General features: G+C 42.0%; 1 protein-coding gene across 1 annotated transcript in view; it reads left to right on the top strand.

Moving 5' to 3' along the window:
* Positions 1-13,715, top strand: part of LOC308314374 (voltage-dependent calcium channel subunit alpha-2/delta-4-like) — a 236,686-nt gene that overhangs the window by 140,014 nt on the left and 82,957 nt on the right. Inside the window, exons 20-29 of the mRNA XM_080761976.1 lie at positions 185-262; positions 1,515-1,595; positions 1,832-1,906; positions 2,521-2,607; positions 3,251-3,322; positions 4,142-4,203; positions 4,452-4,519; positions 6,098-6,143; positions 6,996-7,093; positions 12,324-12,420. Coding sequence (XP_080618102.1) covers positions 185-262; positions 1,515-1,595; positions 1,832-1,906; positions 2,521-2,607; positions 3,251-3,322; positions 4,142-4,203; positions 4,452-4,519; positions 6,098-6,143; positions 6,996-7,093; positions 12,324-12,420 — 764 coding nt within the window. The remainder of the gene's footprint in view (positions 1-184; positions 263-1,514; positions 1,596-1,831; positions 1,907-2,520; positions 2,608-3,250; positions 3,323-4,141; positions 4,204-4,451; positions 4,520-6,097; positions 6,144-6,995; positions 7,094-12,323; positions 12,421-13,715) is intronic.

The raw sequence follows: 13,715 nt of genomic DNA, 5'->3' as shown, positions 1-13,715 counted from the left end.
GTTACAAATAAGTCTTCGATTAGGCCTATCAACGATGCGTTAATGAGGCAGTAACACAGGCCTGTTTTTGAATCTCATATCCGTGTCATTTTTAGTTTTCTCATAGCCCAATAACAGAGGTGGATGCGACGCATAACCGTAAAAAAATGAACGTAACGGTTGTGTTGTGTGTCTCCATTCTCAGCTCTTCTACACCAAGGCTCAGAGTCTGCTCCTCATGACCTCTGTGGCCATGCCAGTGTTCAGCAAGAAGAAGGAAACGGTCAGTAAACCACTCATGTTTTATCCATGCGACTGACGTGCGCCTTGGAAATACATTTTCAATGGGGTTTTTTTGGGACGCGTGGAGAAGTTGATGGGCGATCATGCAAGCTTTAACCCATTTAGACTTGAGGACGATTCTACAAAATGTCTTCTAAATCCTGACAGTTTTCTGAAAAACCCCATGTTTCTACAGTATGTCAGTGGTTCTCAAACTATTTCATGTCAAGGACCCATAGAATTTTATGTATTTGGCCGCCGACCCCCATCTAAAAATATGCAGTTCTAGCTAGTGACCTCCCCATGAGCAAACATTTGAGTTACAAAACGTTCGCTCGGAAAGAATATATCTTCAAAGATTTGCGCGACATTTTCACGATTTTTCAAAAATAGCAGACCTACGAGTTCATAGCGCGGCACTCGGTGCCGCGCTATGAGCTTGTAGATCTGCTATTTTTCAACAGCTGAAGCATAACATGATGATTAAAACACCAAAAAATGGTTCCCGCCCAGAATGGGTTTAATTGTCGCGTGCTTGCTCGTTTCTCGCACACTCCCGCGGGATCGACTAGACCTGGATTGTGGTGAGCTTTTTTTCCCCCACGCACTATGCTATCCCACGCCCCCCTCATGAAGCAGACTGATCCGGGCGAGAACAGCCTCTGCACTCGCTTATCCCGTCTATGAAGGCCTTTTATTCACGTATAAACCACCCCGCGACTGATGCGCCTTGGTAATTCATTTTCAATGAGACGCGAGCGTTTATTTTGGAACGTGCAGAGAAGTTGAGGGGGGCGTTGACGCAAGCCTGAGCGCGGTCCCGTGAAATTGTGGCGCGCGTGCTCGCTTGTAAACACACCCGTGGGTGGGCGACTATAGACCTGGATTGTGGTGAGCTTTTTTGCTGTTTTTGTGCTACGAGTCCCGCGCCCATCACAAGCAGACGGGTCGCTGATGCAGGCTCTCTCCGTCTGAAACCACCTTTGTGCTGTGGATGTCGTCAACTTAGAATATTTCTGAGGAGGACCACATCAATATTAAGAAATGAGCCCTCGCAATGTCAGTGGAATTGACTCTAGAAGTATCTAGAAAAGTAGTTCAACGTATAAAAGCATGTATTTTATTAAATGCTGTGATGATCATTATTCCTGAGGCCAGTCAGTGTGCGACATTGACCCCTATCACCTGTCTCTCTCTTTCTCTCTCTCTCTCTCTCTCTCTCTCTCTCTCTCTCTCTCTCTCTCCCTCCCCAGCTGTCCCATGGAATCCTACTGGGGGTGGTGGGCTCTGATATCCCCCTGATGGAGGTCATGAAACTGGCTCCCAGATACATGGTTGGTCAAAGTTTTGTCTGTTTGTCTTTCTTTCTTTCTTTCTTTCTCCAACATTTTAAGCCCATGAGCGATTTAAAAGGTTTTAGCACCACAAACTGTCTATTTTTGGTTCAACTAACTCAGGCTTTTAGACCTCCGTGGTAATGCTAGAAGCATGTATGTGACTGTACCATCTGTAGGTTTTTAATGAACATGTACAGTATGTGACTGTAAGCTCTGTTGTTTCATCTCTCCAGCTGGGTGCCCATGGTTATGCCTTCCTCATCACCAACAATGGTTACATCCTGGCTCACCCTGACCTGCGTCCACTGGTGAGTCTTATAACTCTGGACATCACATGTAAAAGAAACATTTTTATCCCACCATTTTAGACCCGTTTAATCTTTTCATATCAAGGCCCCGTTATTTAATTCGGAATTTATTGAGCCACGAACCACCATTTGATGAGATTTTAAGCCCTCCGATTAAGCCAACATCAGATGTCGTCCACAATTCAATGCTGTATTGATGTGGTACCACAAGGAGAGGCAGGCAAACGTTGATGAACATAACGATTGTTCTACATTCTCTAATTGTGTATTGACTTCAGTAAGGCAACAATAATTTAAATCTTGATAGCGTAAAATGAAACCAAATGGTTTCATTTTACACTCTCTAGATTAGGGTCTGTTTGGGTTACAAACTCTCCATCATTTAGCTGGGGACCACCGGAACCTCCTCAAAGACCAAGCTAGTGGTCCCCGGACCACTGGTTGAAAACCCCTGATGTATACGACCACTTTATACCTTTTTACTTTACCCTTTTAGTCTTACTCTCTCTCTGTGTGTGTGTGTGTGTGTGTGTGTGTGTGTGTGTGTGTGTGTGTGTGTGTGTGTGTGTGTGTGTGTGCGTGTGCGCGTGTGTGTGCGTGACCCTGTTCAACAGTACAAAGATGGCAAGAAGTTGAAGCCCAAACCCAACTACAACAGTGTGGACCTGAACGAGGTGGAATGGGAGGACATCGATGAGACTGTAAATACACACACACACACACACACACACACGCGCACATGCACACACTAAAACAAAAATCCATATTCTTGTGGATTTTTCAATATTTGTCTGACATGCCCATAACTGCCTTACTAAGCATTATACTCTGATGACACTATAATAACTTCTACACCCGGACAAGCAGGCTGCTGGAAAATGAAAAATAAGCTTCATTACGTGTATCAAAATATTAAAAGAAACACTCCATTGCACAATGCTGTCACTTGCCAAAACGTATTATTGAGCTACTGTACACTTATACAGGCCGAACGTGGCATGTTTTTTTTGTTGTTGCTTAGATTTGTTTTATTTGATTTATTTTCAGCAGAATTATTCTACGTTCACACACACACGCACAGACAGACAGACAGACAGACAGACAGACAGACAGACAGACAGACAGACAGACAGACAGACATGCGCACACACCTACAGCGTTGCATGCTTCATTCTGTTTCTCTCTCTTGCTACTAAGCTTACATCTACTGTATGATGCTGATTTTGAATGTAACCTTTAATGCAATATTTTATAATAATTAACCTATATAGTGAACGACGTAGACACACTATAGGGTCTACACAGTGTGTGAGACTGACACTATATCAAATGTAATGTTCTCAGTTAAGAACTGCCATGGTGAGAGGAGAGACTGGGACATATAGTCTGAACATCAGAGCATCTATTGACAAAGGGGTGAGTGGTAATGTGGTATACATCACCATGCTGTGTAAGTGTGTATAGGTCAAGTCTTGTTTTTGGCAGCAACATTTGATTTTAGTTTTAGTCACAGTCCCTTGAATAGTTTTCATTTAGTTTTAGTCACATTGTAGTCACCTGGAATGTCGTTAGTCTAGTTTTGCTCAACTAAATATCATAAGATTTTAGTCGGCTAAACTACAGTTGATTTATTGGCGGGCCATGATGCCGTCATAGTGACATTTTTTTTCACTTGCTGAAAATAGCCGATCTACAAACCCACTATTTTCGGCATGCAACTAATTGTAAAATGACTTATACTGGATCTCTTGACCACTAGTCCCTAGCTTCCTAACATTTTAGTCTAGTTTGTATTTGTTGACGAAATTGTCAGTATATTTTGTCTTAGTTTTTAGTCATCGTAGCACAGTTTTCATTTCCATTTAGTTTTGGTCAGTGAAAACATTTTTCGTCTTAGTTTTAGCCGACGAAATCAACACTGTGTAGGTCAAGTCTTTTCAAACCTTTCAGGTCTAGTTTGTTGGTTACTTTTGATATATTTGTGGTCTTTTTATTAGTTTATTTAGCCTATTATTTATTTAATGTGTATTACTTAAAAATAATACACATATAATTGATTCAACTGTGACGTTGTCTGTCTGCCAACATACGTACGGTTGCATAGTCCTATCTTGTAAAAGTACAGAAAAGTCATCGAGATGTTTTTGCTATCATTGATTATTAGCTGATGGATAAAACATTTCAAACGACAAAATGTCCTCACATAATGACTTTGTTCTGTTGTTCTTCCAACAGAAAAGACCCTTTTATCTAGTCAATGACTATTTCTATACGAACATTGATGAGACCCCGTTCAGGTAAACCCAAATGCATATTTCATGTCTACATTGTGGATGTTATTGTCATTGTCTAATTACTATACATTTATATTGTATATATTTATATTATTGGTCTCCCAGACACAATAATGAAACCCCTGTTATTGAAGGTGTAGACTTTCTCCACTAGGTGGCAGTATGTGACATACTATTTCATCAGGAAGTTTGTGTAGCTTTTAGGTTGGTCAAAAGAATCATGGTTTCCCCCAACCATTTTGTGTCCTCAGTTTTGGCTTGGTGCTGACCCAGGGCCCTGGCCAGTTAATCTATACAGGCAGCGTGTCTGTTGAGGAAGGTACGGTTGTTTCAATGTTTATCATCAAACCATCAGCCGATGCAAATTCTTAAACATCTGTGGCCAAATTTGACTGAGGGACTGCCATTGGATTATCTTTTTTACATTTTCGTTTTTTCATGTCATATGAAAGCAGGGAATCATAGCTTCAAATTGACATATTGGTTGTTCAGTTTGACCCACCAATTTGGGAGATATGGCTCATAGAGTAATGTCTTGCAGAAAACAGCGAGTTGAGAAAACAGGCTTGAAAGGTTCACTTCTGTGGTCTCTAACGTTACACCTAATATTTATTTCAGACATGCTCTAGTATGTGAAGAGTCTAGTCTGCCTGTGCTAGAACACATTTTGGATGAAATATAAATAACTTCAGTTTTTCTCCTCTGGTGAACAGCTGGAGGTTGCAGGATGGCAGGCTCTCAGTCAATGGTCACATTTATCATTTAACACTTTCAAGATTTTGCAAAAAAAGTACAAACATAGCAGATGTACAAGCTTGTAGATCTGCTTTTTTGAGAATGCTGTTCTAAATCCTAAGAGTTGTACAGTATGTATAGCTAAACACAGATGGTTTCCCGGTTGTAATTATAGTCTCTTCTGCTCCTCCTGTGTTAACCCTGTTGTGGTAAATAATGCTTCTTTAGTCAACTTGAGTAGTTAATCACGGGTTCAATGGCCTTTCCTTTATACTGACAATACAATTAAAAAAACAAAACACCCACACATTGACTCATGTATAGATACATAGAATCTCACGACCCATTCTGCCATTATGTGCAACGGAGTGTGGAATTATGATGAAGAAGGAGAAGACTGACTGGAGCAGCTCGGACAATGCAAGCCTTTTATTATAGGTGCTAGCAGTGTTGTTTTTGGCAGCAAATTTCTATTTTAGTAATTTAGTTTGTCATATTTTAGTCACCTGGAATGTTTTAGTGTTAGTCTAGTTTTAGTCGACTAAATATCATGATATTTTAGTAGACTAAATCTACAGTTGACTTAGTCGACTACATTTTTTTTGATTGGTGCCGTTGTAATGACTGATTTTATACTTGAAAATAGCTGATCTACAAGCTCACACACGCAGTTTAGTGACCAGGATTACTGCATGTTTTTTGTGAGGGTACCTACCCTAGGGGACACGGGGAGAACATGCAAACACTGATGACTCGGAGGAGGAAACACGCCGCCAGCACCCACAGCGTCCCGAGCGGGAATCGAACCCAGGACCTTCTAGCTGTGCGGCGAGCACTACCAACTGTGCCACCGTGCCCCAAACACTCTTTAATTCGAATCGATTCTATTGCCATAATAGTTTGAACACTTCAGTTACGCTCTCGTCTTAACCAGCGCCCCTCAAAAATAACTAATAACCAAAAATAGCCGCGTTGTGAGCTTGTAGATCAGTTATATATATATGAACCTTTATTGAAAGGTTCCTAAACCTCCTTGAGATGTATCATCTCGTTTTCGAGAGGGTCCAGGCAGCAGAGAACAATAGTACAGTAGACAAAAACAGTTGAGGTCGACTGAGAACTTGAGTCCATGTTGACTGTGGTTTTATTCTTTTCTCCACAGGCCTCCATGACCTCAACTCTCCAGACCTCACCATAGCGTCCGAATGGTACGTATCACTGTAGAAAACCCACAATCCATTACAAACAACAGATTTATAGGCTACAGTGACCTTTCTGGCTGTTGAATGAATGAATGAATGAATGAATGAACACATTTTAAAGACGTTGAATAACGTCAAAGTCATTCCGAAGTTTGTCTCAGTACGGTTATTATTAAACTATATGAAGTCGTCTCTGTCGGGTGCGGGAACTTCATACATGGTACTGTATGTCCAAAAGTGTTACTTTTCAGTACTGTAGGTGTATAGGACATTAAATATGGAGTTAAGAGGTTTCTGCCCGACATAAACGAACAGCAAATTGAATGGCTAATTGGCCATTGTAAGATTATGCAGTGGTGGGAATTAAGTACTGTACTTAAGTATAATTTTGAGGGATTTGTACCGTACTTTACTTGAGTATTTCCAATTTCCAGTACTTTTACTTCTACTCCACTACATGTCGGAGCCAAAATTTTACTCCTCACTACAATTATTTGAAAACTTACTAGTTACTTTGGAGATTTTAATTTTGATTAGAAAACATTACAGTAACCACTTCAAATACATTTCGGGCCATTTGAAAATAGCCGATCTACAAGCTCACAATGCGTCTCAACGCAACGCATTGTGAGCTTGCAGATCTGCTATTTTCAATAGATTTTGTACACATTTTGACCTTGTGAAATGGGACATTCTGCACAATGAGTAGCCTACTTTTGATGCTACATTTTGATGCCGATAACTTTTGTACTTTTACTCAAGAACATTTTCAATTCCGTACTTTTACTTGTAACTAAGTAGTTCTAAATTGCAGTATTGGTTTATGACAAATGAACCCCTCCCCCCCCCCCCCCACAGGACATACTGTGAGCTGGACATCGACCCTCACCACCGCAAGTACACACAGCTCCAGGCTGTCACACGCTACCTGCTGGGGAAGGAACCCGACCTGGAGTGTGAGTGTTCATTCCCTGAACAAATAGATCACATTAGACTAACCACATGAACTCCAGCATTCCGTCCCTATTCTTTTTTTTTCATTAGACCCCTTTTTTTCCCTCGATCCCCACTTTTAGTTGATATGCCTGTTGAATCCTCCCCAGTCCAATCGACGTTTGCGCTACTCTATGCCGAATTGAAGTGGACTCGGTCCCAGACTATTTTTTTTACCTCCCTGGAAATAAAAACGTCTGAGTTTCCGAGGCTACTGCTGTTGTATCCTACTGACTCAACATTGAGGAGCCCCCACCCCAGGAGGACGTAGGGCCTTCGTCCTACTCCTCCCGCCCCAAAACTCCCCTCTGACAGTTGCCGCCCCAACCTCCGTGGTGGTGGGCACTGGGCAGAGTCATTATCACTGTGCCACCCGAGTGCTTTTCTGTCCCTATTCGGCATGGGCATGTCTTAACAGGCGAACATTCTGCGAAAATAGCCGATCTACAAGCTCACAATGTGCCGCAACTTGCCAAGTTTTGAACTTGTAGACCGGCAATTGTTTTGATCAAAGATATTCGTGTATAGAGGGGAAAAGAGGGGGCCAAGTACGGTACATACAAGACCCCTGGAGGACGTCGCACTGCAAAATATATCGGGTTGAAGTGGTAAAACTTTATTGACCTACTTGAGCCTGCTTCTAGGCTCCCGAATGCCCTAATCCTAACCCTAATCTCAACCCTAACCTTACAGAAACTATGCCTATACCTAACCTCAAAACTACATTGACCTGAGCGAAACACCGGGAATATACAGTCCGATACAAATTCATCTTGGGGCGAACATTGCTGCTTACACAGCTAGGTGTGTAAGGTACGGTTTTCCTCCCGGGATTTTCCCCTGGTGAGGGAAGGAGTGGACAAGGCAGACAGCTGTGTAGTTGAAGCACAACTGCCCTGCACTTATGAGAAACGGGTGCAGTACTAAGTTCCGACACATGCTTTGGTCCGACAGTCATTAGACCGACAACCTACCTCTATCCTATAACCTAACCATATAACCGCAAGCACGGGAGCAGCGCATGTTCGAGCGCTAGTCCGACCGTTGTTCCCGCATGTCGGACTAATGCTCCGTCGGAATTGCGTCCGGATCCCATGAGAAACGACACAAATAAAAACTTCTGTGAAAACAGGAGCACAACGCGGGGATAAAGAAACATTCAATGTCCAGTTTGCAAATTCACAACTACTACTACTACTACTTTGGTGTTGGAATTTCTCTATTATAATACTTTCACGACAGCCTAAATACAAATTATATAATTTATGAAAAAGCTACTGCAGTGAATTTGCTTCACGGAAGTTGTTGTGGTCTATGTGGGGATTATCTGACACGATCTGACACACGTTTCTTGCCTTAATTGTTTGCATATAGATTAGACAGTATTACCACAGCCTAAATCTAATACATCCATTATTCATTTCTTTAATGAATTAATAATGAACCAGTCTTTTGCAGCCTGCCATGTTTTCGACCTGCTGTATTTTATTTTTTTACCAGAAACTACAAGGTCTTTTACCCCCTCCTTTAATAATTAAAAACACTGCTTTTGGAGAATGACAAGAAGTGCAGAGTGCTGCAACCCTGTCTGAAATAAAGCGAATGGAAGGTACCCAGACACAATAACAGGGGAAACCATTGCAAACCGCCTACGGTATAGTGTTCACCCAGAAAGGGTCCCAGATAGCGTTGCCGTGCTAGTATCTCTGTGGCTACCGTGCTAGAGTAATATTTAGTTATATTTAGACCCGAGGACGACTCTACAAATAATGTACCTTCTAAATCCTGACAGTTTTCTGAAAAAACGATGTCTCTATATGTCAGTCGTTCTCAAACATCTTCATGTCTCAAAGATTAGTTAGTTAAAAATGTTAAAAATGTTAAAAATGTTCGCTCTGAACGAATATATATATTCAAAGATGTGCGCCACATTTCGCCAAAATAGCAGACCTATGCAAGCTCGTATAGCTCGTATGAGCTTGTAGATCTGCTTTGTAGATCTGCCTTTATTTAAGTACTGTAATTAAGTACAATTTTGAGGTATTTGTACTTTACTTGAGTATTTCCAATTTCCAGTAGGCCTACTTTTACCTCTACTCCACTACATCTCAGAGCCACAATTTGTATACTTTTGCTTCACTACAATTATTTGAAAACTTTAGTTACTAGTTACTTTGGCGATTAAAGATGTCATTAGAAAACATACTTAAAGGAGAATTCCATACTAAAAGGCTTTCTTACCTTTCTTTGTAGTTGTTACGTCCCCATCAAAGAGGTCCAGGTGTTATTTTGTGCAAAAGCTCCTCATTGGCTATTTCCCCTACCCTAAGCCCTAAATGAATTGCATTGAATTGAATGGGATGTATGGGGTGTTGTGCTAATTCGCTTATTTCCATCGCTCAAACTTATATATTTTTTGTATATATCCTCTCTTCATAATGTAAATAATAACCCAAGCGGCACACTTTACTACTTATTTCGATGGAAATAAGCGAATTAGCACAACACCCCATACATCCCATTCAATTCAATGCAATTCATTTAGGGCTTAGGGTAGGGGAAATAGCCAATAAGGAGCTTTTGCACAAAATAACACCTGGACCTCTTTGATGGGGACGTAACGACTACAAAGAAAGGTAAGAAAGCCTTTTAGTATGGAATTCTCCTTTAACCACTTCAACCCTATACATTTCGGCCATTTGAAAATAGCCGATCTACAAGCTCACAGTGTGCGGCGTTGCGAGTTGCGACGCATTCTGAGCTTGTAGATCTGCTATTTTCAATAGATTCGGTACACATTTTGAACTTGTGAAACATGGCACATTCTGCACAATGAGCACTTTTACTTTTACGTAAGTACTTTAAGAACATTTTGATGCCGATACTCTTTCACTTTTACTCAAGTACATTTTCAATTCCGTATGCTTTTACTTGTAACGGAGTAGTTCTAAATTGCAGTATTGGTACTTTTACTTAAGTAAAACAATTGAGTACTTTTTTTTCCTTCCACCACTGGTTATTGATGCAGAATTTATGACCACCTCCCCAAATTATTCAACATCTCTCTGACTGTGGCTACAGCAGCACAGACGAAAGCTCATCTGTCAAGCTGCTGTCCTCATGGGCTATGGGCTTCAGGCCTTGTAGTGAGAAAGGAATATTCCATATACTGTTACAATATGGAATATTCCATACTGTAACAAGTATGGAATATTCCATACTGTATACTGCTAGAGCCACTGGCTGCACCTTGCACATTTGTGGGGCTTGTTTCTAAAGTGTATAGTCAGCTTATTTTGGGCTTGCTTCCTAATGTTGTTTAAATTAATGTGTAATTGTCCGCGTATACTGTAACCGCCCGACCGGAACACGTTTAATGAATTGCATTTTTATTATAGTGCTTTTCCAAGTGCTCAAAGCGCTTTTACGATGGTTCATTCATTCATACATTGGGAGGTGAAGCGGCGAACAGTCGACGCCAGCGTCCTCACTTCCCGCGTTCAGACACCAATGGTGGCGAGCTCACACCGACCAACTCATTGGAGGCAATGTAGGGGTTCAGTGTCTTTGCCCGAGGACACTTTTGACTTTGTGAACAGGAGGAGGAGCCGGGATTCGAACCGCCGACTCAGGGATCATTGGACGACCTGCTCTACCTCCTGAGCCACAGCCGCCCAGTATTTTAGTGCCAACTAAATTCCCTGTAGATTTAGTCGACAAAAATCGTATGATATTTAGAAGACTGAAACTACACTAAACACTAAAACATTCCAGGTGACTAAAATGTGACTGAAACTAAATGAAAAACGTTTCAAGAGACTAAACGACTAAAACTATAAATAGAAATGTGCTGTGCCAAAAACAACACTGCCTTTAGTCACTCGCTTGTTTTTCCTGGAGCCAGTAGCTTATTCCAAGCCATGCAAGCAGAACCAAGTGCTGAGACATTTATTGATCTATTATTGGGTGGAGAGCCCTACCGGTGCCAGGTTTAATTTAGGAGAGTCGTAGACCATCGATTTGCTAATGGTGTTGATCAATATTTTATCAATTGCAATGGTGAGAAGTTCAGCACTTGCGCAGGAAACCATAGTTCCAATACGGGGTAGAAGAGGAGAGGAAAGTTACATACAGTATAAAGTGCAGCTTTAAAGTTTATATTTGAGAACATTTAACAAATAAATAATAGATGGAAAGATGGAAATTTTTTTATAATAAAAGAAAAGAACGTTTTCAAAAATAGCAGACCTACAAGCTCGTAGCGCGCCACTCGGTGGCGCGATATGAGCTTGTAGATCTGCTATTTTTCAATAGCTAAAGCATAACGTGATGCTAAACACCAAAATGGGTTCCCGTTCAGAATGGGTTAATATTTTATTGATGATTTTTAAAGGTACTAGACCGGTGCCCGGCTGTAGAGCACCGAGTCCATTTTATGCCCATATATGGAGATTTATGGATCCGTCTCTCTGTGTCCCTTTATTTCTTTTAATGGAGTGTCACGCACGCCCAAATATGGAGTGTTGTGATGTCAGAACAGGCCAGCTCCATATATGGACCCTGGGCAGGGTCCCCATGTCCAGAGCCCGGGCAGAGGCCTTTTGTGGCGTTTCTGGACAACCGTGGGTCCGACCGACTCGACACCGGGCACTGCATTTCCTGCGGGGGTGTGGAACGCATGTGTCGAATTTGAAGTCGGTTTGGGCGAACGGTTATTGAGTTACGTGGATTACACACGTACAGACAGATGTACAGAGTGCATTCATAGATAGATAGATAGATATATAGATGTGTTAACTCATTGACTCCCAGAATTGTTCCTTCCCCGCCGAGGTCCTTCCAGCCAAATATCTTAAATTTCGAAGACCATTAACTTCTCAGGCCGAGAACCGAAAGTTAGCAACGGCTATGTAGAGTGAGGGCCGATTCATACTCCTATTTTAGAGCTGAATAAAAGTCGGTTCGGCGCTGTAGAGCCTACAATTTGACGTCATTTGAGGTTCGGGGGGGCGGGTACCGTCCTAAAGTCGGCTCTTCGCTGCTACTGAAAGTTTCTGACGAGCCAAAATCATTTCGGCACTACAGCGCCGAAACAGCGGTAAAATAGGAGTATGAATCGGCCCTTAGACAGATTTGTATTCGGAATCAACCTGATCTCATTCCCCTATCCTACACCCTGTTTGTTGCCCATAGGTGACGAAGTGCTGCTGCAACAGATCCTGTTTGACGCTGTGGTGACGGCTCCTATGGAAGCCTATTGGAGCGCTCTGATGCTCAACGATGGAGACGGGTAAGATTCAAACTTGTTTTTTCTTACGGCGTGGAAGCCGTGTGACCCGGAAGCGCATTATGAAGGTGTTGTGTGTGTGTGTTTCCAGTTCAAAGCTGCTGCTGCTGAGCCAATCAACTATGAGAAATGTATACCCAGAACAAGACACAGGAATGCAGTGTTGTTTTTGGCAGCAAATGTATATTTTAGTTTAGTCATAGTTTTAGTTTAAAATGTCAAAATCAACACTGCAGAAATGCCATCACATGTGTAATGTCATGCATAGAGCCTATGGGTTTACATGCTGTCAACAGAACCCAGATGATGTTATAGAATATAGATGACACAGCACAGCCCATTACTTACTGCCCGGACAGTACTCTTTAGATTCGGTATACCTCAACACACAATTATAACCTATTATACAGTATATATGACATAAAAAAGAACAGCCAGGACATCAGAAGTTAGAAGGTCCCGGGTTCGATTCCCGCCAGGGGAACGCTGTGGGGTGTGGGCGATGGGGGCATGTTCTTTCCTCCGCATCATCAGCAGCCTACAGTACGAGGGTCATGTTCCCCCCCTTGTCCCCTAGGGTATAGGTACATCAGTACCCTCACAAAGAAAAACATGCAGTAATTCTGTACAATAACGTATTCCTTCCACGCGCTATACGTTCAACCGGGGAAACTCCCCCCTGAAGCGGCATGCTCACTCCATGAGCTCAGTTTCGGGGCTTTCCCCAGGTTGGCAGAGGGAGAGTATAGCGCCAAGGATTACAGCTTCTAAAGGCATTCATTGGCACCGGGTGACAAAATGGTTACAAAATCGTGGGATAAAAAGAGAAAAATAAGTAAAAAATAAAAACAAGACAACAAAAGACGTGTGATACTATCTTTTATTTCTCTGAATGGATCATTTTACAGAGGTCGCAGTCATTCAAAGGTAGCATTTATCCATACGCCAGTTTGCCTCCCTGTGTGACAAATCTGCCAACTGGAATCGCCAGACCAAGAAAGTTACGAGGACGTCCTTACCTAGCCTGGCATTTATTTATGTATTCCCACCGGCAGAGTCACGCCTGGCCACTGCGAGGCTATAGTCCTTGTTTACATTATACAATATTATAGCCTTGATGATGATGTGTGATTATATCACTCACAACACAACTGTCACAACAACGACAGTGAGTTGTGAGTGATGCGCGCATGATGGCGTAAATTAGCCAACGTGCGTGCACGCACGCACGCACAGAGTTTCTGTTGTGACAGGTTGTTTATCTGCTACGACAGGTTGTTTATCTGCTACCAGCGATT

The sequence above is a fragment of the Protomyctophum bolini genome (genome assembly GCF_963924005.1).
Source record: "Protomyctophum bolini genome assembly, chromosome: 4".
Classification (NCBI taxonomy): domain Eukaryota; kingdom Metazoa; phylum Chordata; class Actinopteri; order Myctophiformes; family Myctophidae; genus Protomyctophum; species Protomyctophum bolini.
The sequence above is the reverse complement of the archived record's forward strand: the minus strand, read 5'-3'. Positions and strand labels throughout refer to the sequence as shown.